This window comes from Salvelinus sp. IW2-2015, linkage group LG5 (assembly GCF_002910315.2).
Source record: "Salvelinus sp. IW2-2015 linkage group LG5, ASM291031v2, whole genome shotgun sequence".
Classification (NCBI taxonomy): Eukaryota; Metazoa; Chordata; class Actinopteri; order Salmoniformes; family Salmonidae; genus Salvelinus; species Salvelinus sp. IW2-2015.
The window spans coordinates 5,818,552-5,835,412 of NC_036844.1; the positions used below are offsets into that span (position 1 = coordinate 5,818,552).

General features: G+C 42.1%; 1 protein-coding gene across 1 annotated transcript; it reads right to left on the reverse strand.

Annotated features, from left to right (window-relative positions):
* Positions 1 to 476: 476 nt before the first annotated feature.
* Positions 477 to 10,557, reverse strand: LOC111963836 (torsin-1A). The gene is made up of 5 exons (XM_024147073.2): positions 10,264 to 10,557; positions 4,849 to 5,114; positions 4,259 to 4,434; positions 3,682 to 3,809; positions 477 to 2,123 (listed from the first exon to the last, which is right to left on the reverse strand). The coding sequence occupies exons 1-5, from the start codon at positions 10,451 to 10,453 to the stop codon at positions 1,879 to 1,881; spliced, it is 1,005 nt and encodes a 334-aa protein (XP_024002841.1). The 5' UTR covers positions 10,454 to 10,557; the 3' UTR covers positions 477 to 1,878.
* Between the last annotated feature and the right edge of the window lie 6,304 nt (positions 10,558 to 16,861).

The following is a 16,861-nucleotide window of genomic DNA, read 5'->3' on the forward strand; positions in this document are numbered from 1 at the left end:
AAGTATAGATACCTTAATAGAAAGTTACTCAAATAAAATTGAAAGTCATCCAGTAAAATACTACTTGAGTAAAAGTCTAAAAGTATTTGGTTCTAAATATACGTAAGTATCAAAAGTAAAAATCTTTTCAAATTCCTTATATTAAGCAACGCAGATGGCATKATTTTCTTGTTTGAAAAATGTACTGATAGCCATGGGCAGACTCCAATTCTCAGACATAATTTACAAAATATGTATTTGTGTTTAGTGAGTCCCCTAGATCAGAGGCAGCAGGGATGACAACATGTTCTCTTGATAAGTGCGTGAATTTAACAATTCTCCTGTCCTGCTAAGCATTCAAAATGTTAAGAGTACTTTTGGGTGTCAGGGAAAATGTATGGAGTAAAAAGTACATTATTTTCATTWGGAATGTAGTGAAGTAAAAAATGACAAAAATACAAATAGTAAAGAACAGATACCAAAGAAAACTTCTTAGGTAGTACTCTAAAGTATTTTTACTTTAAGTACTGTGCATGTACTCAAACAAAAGTAAAACAAACACACATTTTTCCTATATAAAAACACTTGACTGACAAATAGTGAACCTTCCTTCCTGTAATAATTTTTTTGTGCATTGTTTAGATCGAGAACAGTAACTAAGGCACAGTATACAATTGTACAAAAAAAAAAACATAATTGTTTCATTGTGATTAAGCTACATATATATAAAAATACATTAGATTTACAGACACAGGGCAGTTGGGCTACTCAATTAAATGATTTAGGACAAATCTGGATCAATCTTGAAATAAGTGAAAAATAAAAAAATGTGTGGACTGCACACTAAATACTTGTATACCCACAAAGCTAAACTGACAACAGATGTTGAAATGTACACAATGCTTCTGGTGAATGAGTAAGGATTAAAAACAAAGGCAAAATAGATGTACGTTTTAAGGTGGATTTTTCCATGTCTAGATATATCTGTATTGACGACAGATATAAAATACACAATTTATGGGTATCCCGTGCACCACAAATGCACAATATTTCAGTGCTACGTTTTTAATGACAATTAAAAAAGGTGCAATCTGCAAGTTACAGCTGTTCAATTCTTATTTCAATTAACAATATTTACACATTGATTCTTGAAGAATATAACTATCACGTTGATCTCATGGGCTGTGTGAGCTCTTGCATCCATAGCACCCTCTCATTTGGAGAGAGTGGTTACACTTCTCTGGCCCTGGCATCCCTAAGATTAACAGCAAACCAAGTGGCAGGGCTGCCGTTTGGTTTCACAAATTATTACAGATTGCAGCTTTAAACCACATTTGTTTCTAATATACAACTAGTTTTCAATTGCCACTGAGTTCATGTGCAGCAGAATTCCCTGAAAAATATATATATAGTTTTTGGAGATTCTCATTTATAGAATATATAAATTAGAATCAAGCACCTTGATTGGATAACATTTTTTACTTTAACACTTCCCTGTTATTTTATTTTTGATCTCCTTCAATTCAACCTCCTCTCTCTCAGTAGTCCATTGGTTCATCTTCAGGGAGTGCCATCAGAGAGAGACCGTTGATGTCCTCCACATGGTTGTGTTGACATTGGGAGACGTGAGGGGCAGGTCATCATTCCCTTTCTGGGTTCAGTCACTGACTTCCTCACTCCGACTGGCGGAGATGTTCTCATTAAGAAAGAGCACACAGTAGAGTAGGAGGTAGATAGATACAGTAGCTGTTCCCTCGGAGATCGTCTACATTACCGTCAGCAACTGCAGACCGACTGATCAGACCTACAAACCACCTTTCATCCTAAATTACTACTCATTATGATTAGATCAGTCAGTCTGCAGCCGCCGGCAGCAACGTAGTCGATCTCAAACACGCACTATGTGTAGTAATCTAGCTTGCTGCCGATGGTCTTGCAGCCATTGACGGAGAAGATCTTATCGCTCTTGGGGAAATAGACCAATTCTCTGGCCATCTGGTCGACCACGTCCTGGTCAGGCTCCAGGCCCTTGGCGGACATCTCTGCCATGCCACACAGCAGCACGTGTCTGAACTCCAGAGGCAGGAAGGGGATGAAGAAGTCAACTAGGTTCTTGTCTATCAGACTGGTGTGCCACAACCCACCTACACAGAGAAAGGGAGGGAGGGACACAGTCATAAGATGAGCAAGAAGACGCTACCACCAATTCCTCTCAGATGTACACAAGTGCCTCGGGGGTAAGGATAGTCATAAGATAGGCAGGGGCAAGAAAGGCAGATGGACAGAATAGAGAGATGCAACACAGGTCATCTTTGTACTGAAGGACTGAAAATTCGCCAATAACATACCAAGTCTTCTAACCCCAGGCTTAGTAACAAAGAGAAAAATCCGAACCTAAGAGAAACATACACTACATGACAAAAAGTATGTGGACACCTGCTCGTCAAACATCTCATTCCAAAAATATGGGCATTAATCTGGAGTTTATCCTCCCTTTGCTGCTATAAGAGGCTCTACTCTTCTGGGAAGGCGTTCCATTAGATGTTGMAACCTTGCAGCGGGGACTTGCTTCCATTCAGCCATGAGCATTAGTGAGGTCGGGCACTGATGTTGGGAGATTAGGCCTGGCTCGCAGCCGGCGTTCCAATTCATCCCAAATGTGTTCGATGGAGTTGAGGTCAGGGCTCTGTGCAGCCCAGTCAAGTTCTTCCACACTGATCTCGACAAACCATTTCTGTATGGACATTGCTTTGTGCACGGGATGCTGAAACAGGAAAGGGCCTTCCCCAAACTGTTGCCACAAAGTTGGAAGCACAGAACCGTCTAGAATGTCATTGTATGCTGTAACGTTAAGATTTCCCTATGGTGGAACTAAGGGGCCTAGCCCGAACCATGAAAAACAGCCCCAGACAATTATTCCTCCTCCACAGAACTTTACAGTTGGCACTATGCATTCGGCCAGGTAGCGTTCTCCTGGCATCCGCCAAACCCAGATTCGTCCGTCGCACTGCCAGATGGTGAAGCGTGATTCATCACTCCAGAGAACGCATTTCCACTGCTCCAGTGTCCAATGGAGGTGAGCTTTACACCACTCCAGCRGACACTTGGCATTGCGCATGGTGATCTTAGGCTTGTGTGCGGCTGCTCGGCCATGGAAACCCATTTCATGAAGCTTCCGACGAAGTGTTCTTGTGCTGACGTTGCTCCAGAGGCAGTTTGGAACTCGGTAGTGAGTGTTGCAACCGAGGACAAACTATTTTTACGCGCTACACACTTCAGCAGTCCCGTTCTGTGAGCCTGTGTGGCCTACCACTTCGCGGCTGAACCGTTCTTGCTCCTAAGCGTTTCCACTTCACAATAACAGCACTTACAGTTGAACAGGGCATCTCTTGCAGGGCAGAAATTTGACGAGCTGACTTGTTGAAAAGGTGTCATCCTATGACAATGCCAGGTTGAAAGTCACTGAGCTCTTCAGTAAGGCCATTTTCCTGTCAATGTTTGTCTATGGAGATTGCATGGCTGTGTGTTCGATTGTATACACCGGTCAGCAACGGGTGTGGCTGAAATTTCCAAATCCACTAATTTAAAGGGGTGTCTACATACTTTTGTACATATAGTGTATGATTTGTTAAATATGGAAAAGGGTTACCAAAATGCATAAGTTCAGCTTCAGCCCTAAAGGACAGCAAAGAGGTGGCTTACTCTGCTTGCTGTTGAACACGGACAGGGAGAGAGCTTGTTCTAAGTGTTGCAGCTTGATCTCCTCTCGGTCTCGACCTGCTTTCCAGAAGTCCAGGGCCACCTGCGTGATGTGCTCTCCTCCAGCGTTGCTATGGAGATGAGCAAAACAAACTAATAGATATTAAACGTGGTCCAAAGTGGGGGTTTCTCTTCTTCTCACTGGCCCGGTCGGACCTGTTGGCCAAAAATCTACTAGCCCGAACAGAATTTTCACTGGTCCGGATATTGGGTAGTTTATAAATGCATTAGGGTCATGTCGGGCCTAGGTCAGGGTTCCCCAATAGGCTTTTATTTGATTTTATTTGCAAAATCTGAAGTAACTCAACTTTAATTTTGTGGTTCCGTATCTGATTCACAGCTGATTTTCAGCTAAGTAAAAAAATATGGTCACTACAACGAGTCGTTAAGTTGTGGGAAAGATAGGATGATGGATGACTACTATACTATATTTGAATGTAAATCCAGTTAAAAAAAATACAAAAGTCTCCAAAAACAACACATGAATTCTTATCACACACTGCTGGTCTGTCTGGCCTACCTGAGGAAGATGAAGATGGCTTGGCGGTACGAGACCCCGTCCAGATATTCGTAGAAATCCAGGTAGGGCTTTATACAGTCGATCAGGCCAGGGTGCATCTTGTCCATCTCGTCAAAGATGAACATGGAACGTGGGCAGTTGGTGACATTGCCTTTGACCCACTGCTGCAGCTGAGACTGGGGGATGGTCACAACAGTTTAAACACATACTTATCTACAGCAGTGAAGACAGTTTACAGCATAGCCGCAAAATACATGTAAAAATGATTTTCAGCTATACATTCTGTATCATATAGAACCATCAAATTCAAATCTGGACCTTGAAGCCTGTTCAAATGTATTTTTTCCATTCTTCCCATCTAACCAGGGACTGATTTAGACCTGGGACAACAGGTGGGTGCAATTAATTATCAGGTAGAACAGAAAACCATCAGTACTCTGGAACTCGTAGGGTAAGATTTAAATACRCCAATATAGAATATGCATAATAGTGATTTTATTTTTTAACAGCCTAATTCTCCATTGTGAATTTCCCTGCCACGGTTACAAGGTATTATATTGTATTTCAATATAACAAAATACTTGTTTTACCTTGTAGTTCTCAATCTGACTCGGATGAAGGAAGTGAGCTGTAGACACAAACTGATGGACGAAACTGCTGGCCATGCCCTCCTTGTAGATGTTTTCAGCTATCAYCTGGCTGACTAAGTTCTTCCCTGTGCCAGTCCAGCCATGTAGAGAGAGCACCAGGGGCTTTTTAGGATTTTTATTGTTCATGAAACCCGTTACAGCTTTCTGGAGGACTCTGGAGGCAACATGTTGACCAAACAGCTTCTGATCTAGGGCCACTTTCAAACCTGATGACAGGGAAGGAGTTGATTATTAAGTGTTAATGAATGGGACGTGCTACAAATACACCAACATTATTTCTATACTAATTATAGGTGGTTATCTTCATAACATGTGATTAGTTATGCATGTAGGGTACAGCTGCTAAGTAGTCTAGTGGTGCACGGGTCAGCTGTTTGTTCACCCCCACCCGCCCGCAATTGCTAATAACCGATCAGCAACCGCCAGACTATATGTGATAAAGTGAAAATCTGTGGCCAGCACCCGACCCTAACCTGCTAATATTGAAAATCCGCTGTAGGCTACAGTCAGATGGTGGAAGGATCTTTTTTTGACTGATTTAGGCTTTGTTTCTGCTTCTAATTTCAGACATTTTGGTAGGCGATTTGTTGGTGAACTCCTWCAATTAGATAGATGCAGCTTCTCTTCTGTCGTATGTTGCCCTGGAAGAATAAACAAACCCTTGCTCACCAGAATGAATGCTTCAATCTAGTTGACATCAGCTAAGTTCTCTCTGTCATCTCTGCCTCTTTCGCGAAGGAAAGGCGTTTAGCTGTGAAAATGACCCAAAATGTTTCTGATACGATTTCAGTTGGGCTTGGATGCATATTTAGTGTGGTTGAAATAGCTTATGATGGCTGATAAAGATAGATACCGTCTGTAGAGGTGCTAACTATGCATTCGCATTCTCTCAAAATAAAAAATAATTCTCCTCTCCTGTTCCCGAGTCAAAATTGTTTGGTGTCCTGTTCCCGAGTCATTTGGTGTATAATTTTACTGCAAGCAATGCTTAAATCTGCAGGAGTTACTATTAAGGCTATGTGAGAGGTTACACACTTAGTGTCCAGATTTCAGTTTCCATTCTACCCATCTGAACAGTAGCCTAGGTTACAGTTCCATTCACGTGCATAGGCCTATTTGAAGTCCCTTTTTTGGAACTGTCAAATTTGTATAGCGCCTCACAATCATCACACATAACATAGCCGGCACTGCTATCATCCTCTTTTACCACTTCACTAAATATTTCCCAAATATTACTTCTCAGGCCCTCCCTTCCCATTTCGCAGTTTTTCTCTAAGTGAATTAAACTTCGACGTTGTCCTTCTTGCCTCAGTGGATCGATTTTTCTGCCTGTTACCATTTGGCGATTGGCGTGTAGGCTATAGTAGAATAAGTGTGTAAAATAAGGGCTGTGTTTCAGTGAAGGCTTACCCTGGCGTGATGTTTTGATAACCATGTAAATCTCTCTAGGACAAGGTGACTTTCATCAATATATTCACCTGTATTACCACCCCCCACAAAATGAAATGCTAATTTGCTGCTAATGTGGATATCATAAAGAACTACAAATGCCATGATGATATGGCCAAGACTGCCAAATCAAGGCAAAAGTTAGAATCCCTGGATTAACTATCTAATGTTAGCTTAATGTAGTAATGAATAAATTGGCTACATTTCTTTAAATAGACAATTCTGTTAACTGTCTTGTGTGGGTTTGAAATTGACACAACACCTGATAGCTAGAGATAATGTGCAGGAGCTTGCATGGATTTTTTTGTCTGTGTACTTTGATGCTAATTAGCATTTTTGAATCCGTGAGTAAATAGAGCCAAATATATTGATAAGTCACCTTGTCCGAAAGAGATTTACATGGTTATCAAAACGTCACGCCAGGGTAAGCCTACACGAAACACAGTCCTTATTTTCAGTGTTTCTAAAATCCCTTACGGGGAAGAAATGGTAGAAAAACAATTGGAACCATTTCCCTGTTTGACCACTAACTTTAATGGGTATTATGACCCCTCCACTTTGGGGCTCTTATTTGGCGCGTGTACAGTTACATGCTGACCAGACCGCTAATTAATGTTTTACATGCTGACCAGACCGCTAATTAATGTTTTAATGTTTTAATGCTTGGCAAAATCAACATGCGCACGAGCGCATGTTGATTTTGCCAAGCATTAAAACATTAAATGGCAATTTAGCTAGCGGTTGCTAGCTAAATTGCGGCATATAACGTCCAAAGAAGCCTGAAGGAGAGATTACTAGAAACAAACTCTGTTTACCATTTTATCTTTGGAATTAATTGTCGAGTAGAGGACCTTGTGCATTTCAGGCAAAATAACCCAATGTTTATAGCAACAGCAAGATAGCTAGCTAAATTGCAATAAATGTTTAATGCTTTTCGACCTGTCCCCAAATTAATATAGTTGGTTCAGAGTTCGGTTTGATATTTCAACCTGTGTCCTGATCGCATCTGGTGTGGATGGCAAAATCAACATGCGCAGTGGCTTCAAACAGTCTGGTCATCATGTAATGGTGTGTTCAAAACAACTGGGAACTCTGAAAAGTACGAGGTCAAATCATGACGTCGGTGATCTTCAGGTGGGAAAGTCAAAGTTCTAGAAATAGGCCCGAGTTGGAATTCCGAATTGGATGACCATTAAAATCAATTTTTCCCAGTGTGAGCTAGTTTTTTCCCCTGAGTTCCCAGTTGTTTTAAACGTACTGAAGTTGGAGATTTCCGAGTTCTCAGTTGTTTTGAATGCGGCATTAGACCCAAAAGCTTACACACTGACGTCAGAGCCTAAACAAATTAAATACAAACCTCAAAATAGCCTATAGATATACAGTACTAGTCAAAACTTTGGACACACCTACTCATTCAAGGGTTTTTCTTTATTTTTACTATTTTCTACATTGTAGAATAATAGTGAAGACATCAAAACTATGAAATAACACATATGGAATCATGTAGTTACCAAAACAATGTTAAATAAATCTAAATATATTGTATATTTGAGATTCTTCAAAGTAGCCACCCTTTGCCTTGATGACAGCTTTGCACACTCTTGGCATTCTCTCAACCAGCTTCCCCTGGGATGCTTTTCCAACAGTCTTAAAGGAGTTCCCACATATGCTGAGCACTTGTTGGCTGCTTTTCCTTCACTCTGCGATCCAACTCATCCCAAACCATCTCAATTGGGTTGAGGTCGGGTGATTGTGGAGGCCAGGTAATCTGACGCAGCACTCCATCACTCTCCTTCTTGGTCAAATAGCCATTATACAGCCTGGAGGTGTCCCACTAAGCGCAAACCAGATGGGATGGCGTATCGATGGAAAGAATGATGTAGTAGCCATGCTGGTTAAGTGTGCCTTGAATTCTAAATAAATCACAGACAGTGTCACCAGCAAAGCACCCCCACACCATCACCACCTCCTCCTCCGTGTTTCACGGTGAGAACTATACAGGCGGAGATCATCCGTTCACCTACTCTGCGTCTCAAAGACACGGCGGTTGCAACGAAAAATCTCAAATTTGGACTCAAGGACAGATTTCCACTGGTCTAATGTCCATTGCTCYTGTTTCTTGGCCCAAGCAAGCAAGTCGCCTGAGGTAGAGTATCTCATGATAAGCTGTAGACCACACTATCTACCTAGAGAAGGTATATCTATATTCTTCGTAACTATCTATTTACCACCACACACCGATGCTGGCACTAAGACCGCACTCAATGAGCTATATACGGTCATAAGCAAACCTGAAAACGCTCATCCAGAGGCTGCGCTCATAGTGGCCGGGGACTTTAATGCAAGGGAACTTAAATCCATTTTACCTAATATCTACCTGCATGTTAAATGTGCAACCAGAAGGGGAAAAAAGTATACACCACCTTTACTCCAAACACAGAGATCTGACCATAATACTATCCTCCTGATTCCTGCTTACAAACAAAAATTAAAGCAGGAAACACCAGTGACTCATTCAATAAAAAAAGTGGTAAGATGAAGCAGATGCAATCTCTATTGCACTCCACAGTGCCCTTTCCCACCTGGACAAAAGGAACACCTATGTGAGAATGCTATTCATTGACTACAGCTCAGCGTTCAACACCATAGTGCTCTCAAGGCTCATCACTAAGCTAAGGACCCTGGGACTAAACACCTCCCTCTGCAACTGGGAGGTGTTTACCCCAGGTAACAACACATCCGCCACGCTGAACCTCAACACGGGGGCCCCTCAGGGGTGCGTGCTCAGTCCCCTCCTGTACTCCCTGTCCACTCACGGCCAAGCACGACTAAAACACCATCATTAAGTTTACCGATGACACAATAGTGGTAGGCCTGATCACCGACAATGACGAGACTGCCTATAGGGAGGAGGTCAGAGACTTGGCAATGTGGTGCCAGGACAACAACCTCTCCCTCAACGTGATCAAGACAAAGATGATAGTGGACTACAGGAAAAGGAGGATCGAGCACGCCCCCATTCTCATCGACGGGGCTGTAGTGGAGCAGGTTGAGAGCTTCAAGTTCCTTGGTGTCCACATCACCAACAAACTAACATGGTCCAAGTACACCAAGACAGTCATGAAGAGGGCAGGACCAAACCTACGGCCCAGTACATCACTGAGGCCAAGCTTCCTGCCATCCTGGACCTATTACCAGGCGGTGTCAAAGGAAGGCCCTAAAAATAGTCAAAGACTCCAGCAACCCTAGTCATAGACTGTTTTCTCTGCTACCGCACAGCAAGTGGTACCTGCACGCCAAGTCTAGGTCCAAGAGGCTTCTAAACAGCTTCTACCCCCAAGCCATAAGACTCCTGAAATCTAATCAAATGGCTACCCAGACTATTTGCATTGCCCCCCCCCCCCTCTTTTACACTGCTGCTAATCTTTTATTATCTATGCATAGTTACTTTAATAACTCTACCTACATGTAATTCCACAAATGAACTTTTAACAAGGCACACCTGTGAATTGAAATGCATTCCAGGTGACTACCTCAAGAAGCTGGTTGAGAAAATGCCAAGATGGTGCAAAGCTGCTACTCCACAATGGAGAAAATAGTAAAATAAAGAAAAACCCTTGAATGACTAGGTGTGTACAACATTTTGACTGGTACTGTACATTTCACAAGAATTATACATTTATAGATTTTAGGTATTGTTTTCTCTTTTTTTATGCTGCCCGTCACCTTTCGGCCCTTCATCCACACAATATTTCATGACCCACTAAAGTAGGCCAATGGTATATTGGTGGAGATCAATAAGCAATTGGATGACTAAAACGCAAAAGGACTGACTGTGTCTACATGATCAAATAGCCTAAGTAAACCACGTTAACACAACCATTTAATATGTAGCTGTACACATACCTGTTGAATTAAAAGTAACCCATTTTGGCTCGCAACTTTCATGTAAATGATTGTACATTTTCTGCCCCACTGCTGCTAGGCCTAACGTTACTCCCGCACCGACAATTGTGGTTGAGATTGGTTCGAACGCATTCACAAGAACACTCGATATCAAAACATAATATCCGAACAAGATGTATGTTACTCTCATGTTTTCTTAAAATGAAAATGTAGCTGCCTAGCTTATCATTTAGGAGTGTTGAGGCGGAGTGCAAATCAGCTACGGTCCTTCCTCCTACGTAATCATTATGCGACAGCAAAAGTCGCGTTCAAACAACTTTATTTTTTGTTTATTATTTTTTATTAAACAGTAACATGCAAAACACAAGAAACACTCGAACATCTACGACGTGAGACTTCATTACGTTCAAGATAACTGGGAACTCGTGAAAAAAAAAAAACTCAGACTGGAAAAAAACTATTTGATTCAAATCAAATTCTATTTGTCGCATGCGCCGAATACAACAGGTGTAGACTTAACCGTGAAATGCTTACTTACAAGCACTTAACCAACAATTCAGTTCAAGAAATAGAGTTAAGAAAACATTTACTAAATTAACTAAAGTAAATAAAATAAAATAATAATTTAAAAAAGTAACACAATGAAATAACAATAACGAGGCTATATACAGGGGGTACAGGTTAGTCGAGGACGGTCATCCAACTCGGGAATTCGGGCCTATTTCTTGAGCTCGAACCTGAAGATCAATGCCGTCATGATTTGACCTCGTATTTTCCCTAGTTCCCAGTTGTTTTGAACAGGCTCCGACTTCCCGACATGAAGCTCAATGATGTCATGATTTGACGTCGTTTTTCCCCCTTCTTCTTTAAAGTTTTATGGCAGACTACCATTGAAACAAAAAATATTTCCATTGTGCGATCCCTAAACAGGCTCAGGTGCCTGTAAGGACAGCGCACTGATCGACAGGATTCCTTGTAATGCCTCTGCTGTAAAATCCTTGAGTCCCAAATAACGCTCAGCCGCACTCACAATGATGCCTATTTTCTCTGATTTCCCCTCTGTTTGCGCAGTGCAGTTTATAACCAATGCAATAAACGCTACAAAGTCCACCTTCTTGACATGCAACATGTCAGGATCCCTCTGTTGACAAGGAATATTATCTGGTGTCTCTATGTGTCTCTATTCCTACTACCATTATTTCTTCAACTTCACTCCTTTATTCCACTCTTCTCAATGCCTCTGCATAGGAGACGTGCTGGACAGCCCTTATTCTTACTGCCTCGGTCTCCTTCGCCCAAACAGGACACTTCAGAAGTTTGGGTGCATGTTCACCACCACAATTGCAGAATTTAGGCTCAGCTGGCATAGATACCCCTCCCGTCATACACTTGACACATGGCCAAATATTTTGTATTTATCACACTGCACGAAGGCTTTTTCCACCACTACTTAAGTACATTTTAACACTCCTGCTCTGTTCCGGTCGAATTGGACCGATTTACAAGTTCTCTCTCTGAAAAATGTACTTCATTTAATCTGATTGTCATAAGGTTCCATGCCTTTGTCCACACAGGGCATCTTGATGATCAACATTTTGATGATTTTCTTTACATTTTGGGTGTTTTATTTCACTTTTGTACACCTGTGGTGTTCCCGGTCAAAAATGACCGGTCATTAGAAATGAATGGGTGAGACTACAATTAGTGTATAAAATTGAGTTCAGGCACATGCACATTCATCAGAAGGACACACTTCCTCTCCCAGACCCCCACATGCATGTGTATTTGAGCACGCACACACACACACACACCTCACTCCCCTTCTTGGCTTCCATGCTAACCCCCACGGGAACTTTTCCCCTATAGAATCTTTCCCCCACAGGAACCACACCTGTTGGCATTCTCATTAACAATCGCAATGTTGTTTCAATAAAATATAGAACTTTTCTCACAGCTCTGGTATATAAATCTTTTTTGAGGCCTTTTCATTCTGTGGCAGCACAATGACCAAACGATATAGCGTATGTGAGGCTCTTGATCATACCTTTGATCATGACACTGGTGAGGAAGAGAGGCCAGGAAACTGACAGTGAAGATGCATTAGAGGAAAAAGTCGTCTGTGATAAATAGCACAATATGTTTCATCTGAGTATTTGTTATAGTCAAAATAATCCTTTGCTTTTTCTTCTAGCGACACCCCAAAGATAACACCCTTGATAGGTGCCCTGCTTCGAAGATCCACACACAACACATTCCATTCCGATATATTCTTTTGGCACATAACACGCTCTTTCCGTTCCATAGATACACAACTAAATAAACCCATTTGTTGTTATTTTCATCGGCGCCACCTCATCCTCAATTTTTACAGACTTCAATCGGATCTCCCAGTTAACCTCTATCCAAAACCCTTACTCTGACCAAAAAAGAATCAGAACTAGGCTTGAATTTACTACATTCCACTACCACTTTACTTCTATTTCCTTTTGTATTCGCCAATGTAATCCAATTCTTCTCACTCTCATCTCCACTTGACACGCCATCTTATTGAAACTTCACTGCCATTTTCTCCTTTCCCAGAGTTCCTTGTTGTCTTGAAAGCACCACATGAGCTAAAACTAGCATGGCTGACTTGTGACCCATGTGACTACACAGCAAGCTAGAGAGGCTGGTGTTAGCAAGACTAGGCTAAAACCACAGGGTTTCTAAACCCAAAGGCGCAACATCACAAGACTTTAAGGAACACTTGCGAAACAGACCAAACAGACCAGTCCGGTGTTTGGGAAGTCAATAAAATAAGTGAAAAATTCTTCCTTAGTTGTTCATTCTCTCAAAATCTAAAGGCAAACTACACGACCAAAGGTATGCGGACACCTGCTCGTCGAACATTTAATTCCAAAATCATGGGCATTAAAATGGAGTTGGTCGCCCCTTTGCCGCTATTACAGCCCCCACTCTTCTGGGAAGGCTTTCCACTAGACGTTGGAACATTGCTGAGGGGACTTGCTTCCATTCAGCCACAAGAGCATTAGTGAGGTCTGGCATTGATGTTGCGCGATTAGGCCTGGCTCAAAGTCGGCGTTCCAATTCATCCCAAAGGTGCTCGATGGGGTTGAGGTCAAGGCTCTGTGCAGGCCAGTCAACTTTTTCCACACCGATCTCGGCAAACCATTTCTGTAAACCCAGATTCGTCTGTTGGACCGCCAGAGCGTGAAGTGTGATTCATCACTCTGCCAAGCAGGGTCGTGTTTCGGAGGATGCATGGCTCTCGACATTCGCCTCTCCTGAGTCCGTATACCAATTGGATATCACGAAATTATGGAGAAAAAGGGGTAAAAAATAAATAAATAAAAGGAATGCTTCTCCAATAGAAATCCCAGATCACACTTGTAGGCGATGTCATGGCGACGTTGGCTAGCTAAGCTCATGTATAGAAACACATAATCGGGTCTAACGGTTGTCTTGCAACGAACTGCACATTTGCAGGTCATCAAATCAAAGGCAACCCTTCGTTATAAAGTTGTTTTTGACAAAAATGAAAACATGTTAGCTTGTCACTTTCACGAGGTTGCAGTAATAACATGTTGAACTACTGGAGACATTGGCTGGAATCTAGGTTGTGCCTTTTGATTTCGAGAAATTTAACAACTAAGGAAGAATTCTTCACTGGGTTTAGAAACTCTGAGGTAACTGCATACATGGAGTGTGTCGGAAATGGTTGTGTCAACAGAAGTGGGTGTATGGAAAGCAAATCAGCTAATTGGGCAGATTTTTTTCCACTCAAGATCATTTTGCGTGGCTGATTGGGCTGCACGATGAGTCCACTGTCGACAACCATAGCATTTTAGCTAAACCTAAACCATAACCCATTTCCTAACCTTAAACTCATTCTCCTAACCTGCCACGTTAATTATCCTAACCTGCTACACATTTTAGCTAAGCCTAACCCATAACCCTTTTCCTAATCTTAAACTCATACTCCTAATCTCCTGCTATGTTTGTTCTCTTAACCTGCCTAGTTAATTCTCTTCTATGTTAGTTCTCTTAACCTGCCTAGTTAATTATCTTCTATGTTAGTTCTATTAACCTGCTATATAAACATTAAGCTGACCGCGGGGCACCCGGCTATGGCTGTCTAGTAATGAAGCATTGATGTTACACCCATCCCTGTTGATCCACCCACTTCTTTTGCAACGCCCACTTTCAGATACACTCCAAGTATGCAGTTACCTGTACCTGCCAAATTGGGCTACTTTGAAAACAATGTATTGGTCACTGTTCTTTTTTTTTTTTGGGCTACTTCTAAATTGCACCACAGCCGCCATGGCATTTCTCTTTTGTACAGATGTGAGTGCTAGCGATAGTTATTTAGACAGGGTACCATGGCGTTCTTGTGCACAGGGATTAGAGTGGTCTGCTTGAAACATGTAGGTATTACAGACCATTGGGTTGGGAAGTGAAATTATTTTCCAATCGTTTCATTCTGAACAGAAGCGTAATTTTTTTCATTCCATTCCGCTGTTTGACCAGCAAAATAAAGTTCTGTACTGGTTTGAACACAAAAGAAGTAATGGTTTATATTGTTCCTTTTTAAATCTACTTAAAAAATATATATATATTTAGCTCAACATTAAATGAACAATGGGTAGAGCAGCTTGCTATGGAGTGGGCAAGCTACATACATGCATTGGACAAACAAGTGTGGTGTAGTATGCGGGTGAGGAGAGCGTGGGCATGAAGCGCTGGGCATCTTGTTTTAATGACATGCATTATCTGAATTAGGTCCACATAATTTTACCTACGGAGTAGCGGCTTCAATGAAGGAACTTTGAATGTCTTTGAAATTCAGAGAGTTGGCTTAACTAACGTTGGTCCACAGCTAGCCGTTGATCCCACTCCTTGAAAGAGGCAGCTCTAGCCTTTAGCTCAGTGCAGATGTTGCCTGTAATCCATGGCTTCTGGTTGGTCACTGTGGGGATGACATCGTCGATGCACTTATTGATGAAGCCGGTGACTCTTCCATGACATCGGATGGGTCCCGGAACATATTCCAATATGTGCTAGCAAAACAGTTCTGTAGCTTAGCACCCACCTCATCTGACCCCTTCTGTATTGTGACCGTACATACAGTGCATTCGGAAAGTATTCAGACATTACAGCCTCATTCTAAAATGTATTGAATTCTTTTTTTCTCATCAATCTACACACAATACCCCGAAATGACAAAGCAAAAACAAGTTGTTTTCTTGACATTTTTGCAAATATTAAATTAAAAACGGAGATTTCACATTTACATAAGTACTCAGACCCTTTACTCAGTACTTTGTTGAAGCACCTTAGGCGGCAATTACAGCCTCGAGTCTTCTTGGGTATGACGCTACAAGTTCGGCACACCAGTACTTGGGAGTTTCTCCCATTCTTCTCTGCAGATTCTCTCAAGCTCTGTCAGGTTGGATGAGGAGCGTCGCAGCACAGCTATTTTCAGGTCTCTCCAGAGATGTTTGATCGGATTCAAGTCTGGGCTCTGGCTGGGCGACTCAAGGACATACAGACACCTGTCCCGAAGCCACTCCTGTGTTGTCTTGGCTGTGTGCTTAGGGTCGTTGTCCTGTTGGAAGTTGACCCTTCGCCCCAGTCCGAGGTCCTGAGTGCTCTGGAGCAGGTTTTCATCAAGTATCTCTCTGTACTCTGCTCCGTTCATCTTTCCCTCAATCCTGACTAGTCTCCCAGTTCCTGCTGCTGAAAAACATCCCCACAGCATGATGCTGCCACCACCATGCTTAACCGTATTGGTGGCAGGTTTCTTCCAGACGTGACGCTTGGTATTCAGGCCAAAGAAAATTCCATCTTAGTTTCATCAGACCTGAGAATTTTGTTTCTCATGGTCCGAATCCTTGAGGTGCCTTTTGGCAAACTCCAAACAGGCTGTCCTGTGCCTTTTACACCACGTCTCCTGATGTACTGGCCTGTCTCCTGGTAGCGCCTCCATGCTCTGGACACTACGCTGACAAACACAGCAAACCTTCTTGCCACAGCTCGCATTGATGTGCCATCCTGGATGAGCTGCACTACCTGAGCCACTTGTGTGGGTTGTAGACTCCGTCTCATGCTACCACTAGAGTGAGAGCACCGCCAGCATTCAAAAGTGACCAAAACATCAGCCAGGAAGCATAGGAACTGAGAAGTGGTCTGTGGTCACCACCTGCAGAATCACTCCTTTATTGGGGGTGTCTGGCTAATTGCCTATYATTTCCACCTTTTGTCTATTCCATTTGCACAACAGCATGTGAAATTTATTGTCAATCAGTGTTGCTTCCTAAGTGGACAGTTTGATTTCACAGAAGTGTGATTGACTTGGAGTTACATTGTGTTGTTTAAGTGTTCCCTTTATTTTTTTGAGCAGTGTATTTCACTTCTGGACTAGATCAGATAAGCCTACAACCTGTCCATTGACTAAAAACCCAGCTAAATTATGGTCTCGCATGAATATAACACCCCAAAAAAGGCTTAAATGAGCAAGCTAGAATGCTTTGAGTGTAAAATGTACAAATATGCCTCCTTTGATGTCCTGACTTAAACGTAGTAGTTCTTACATTTA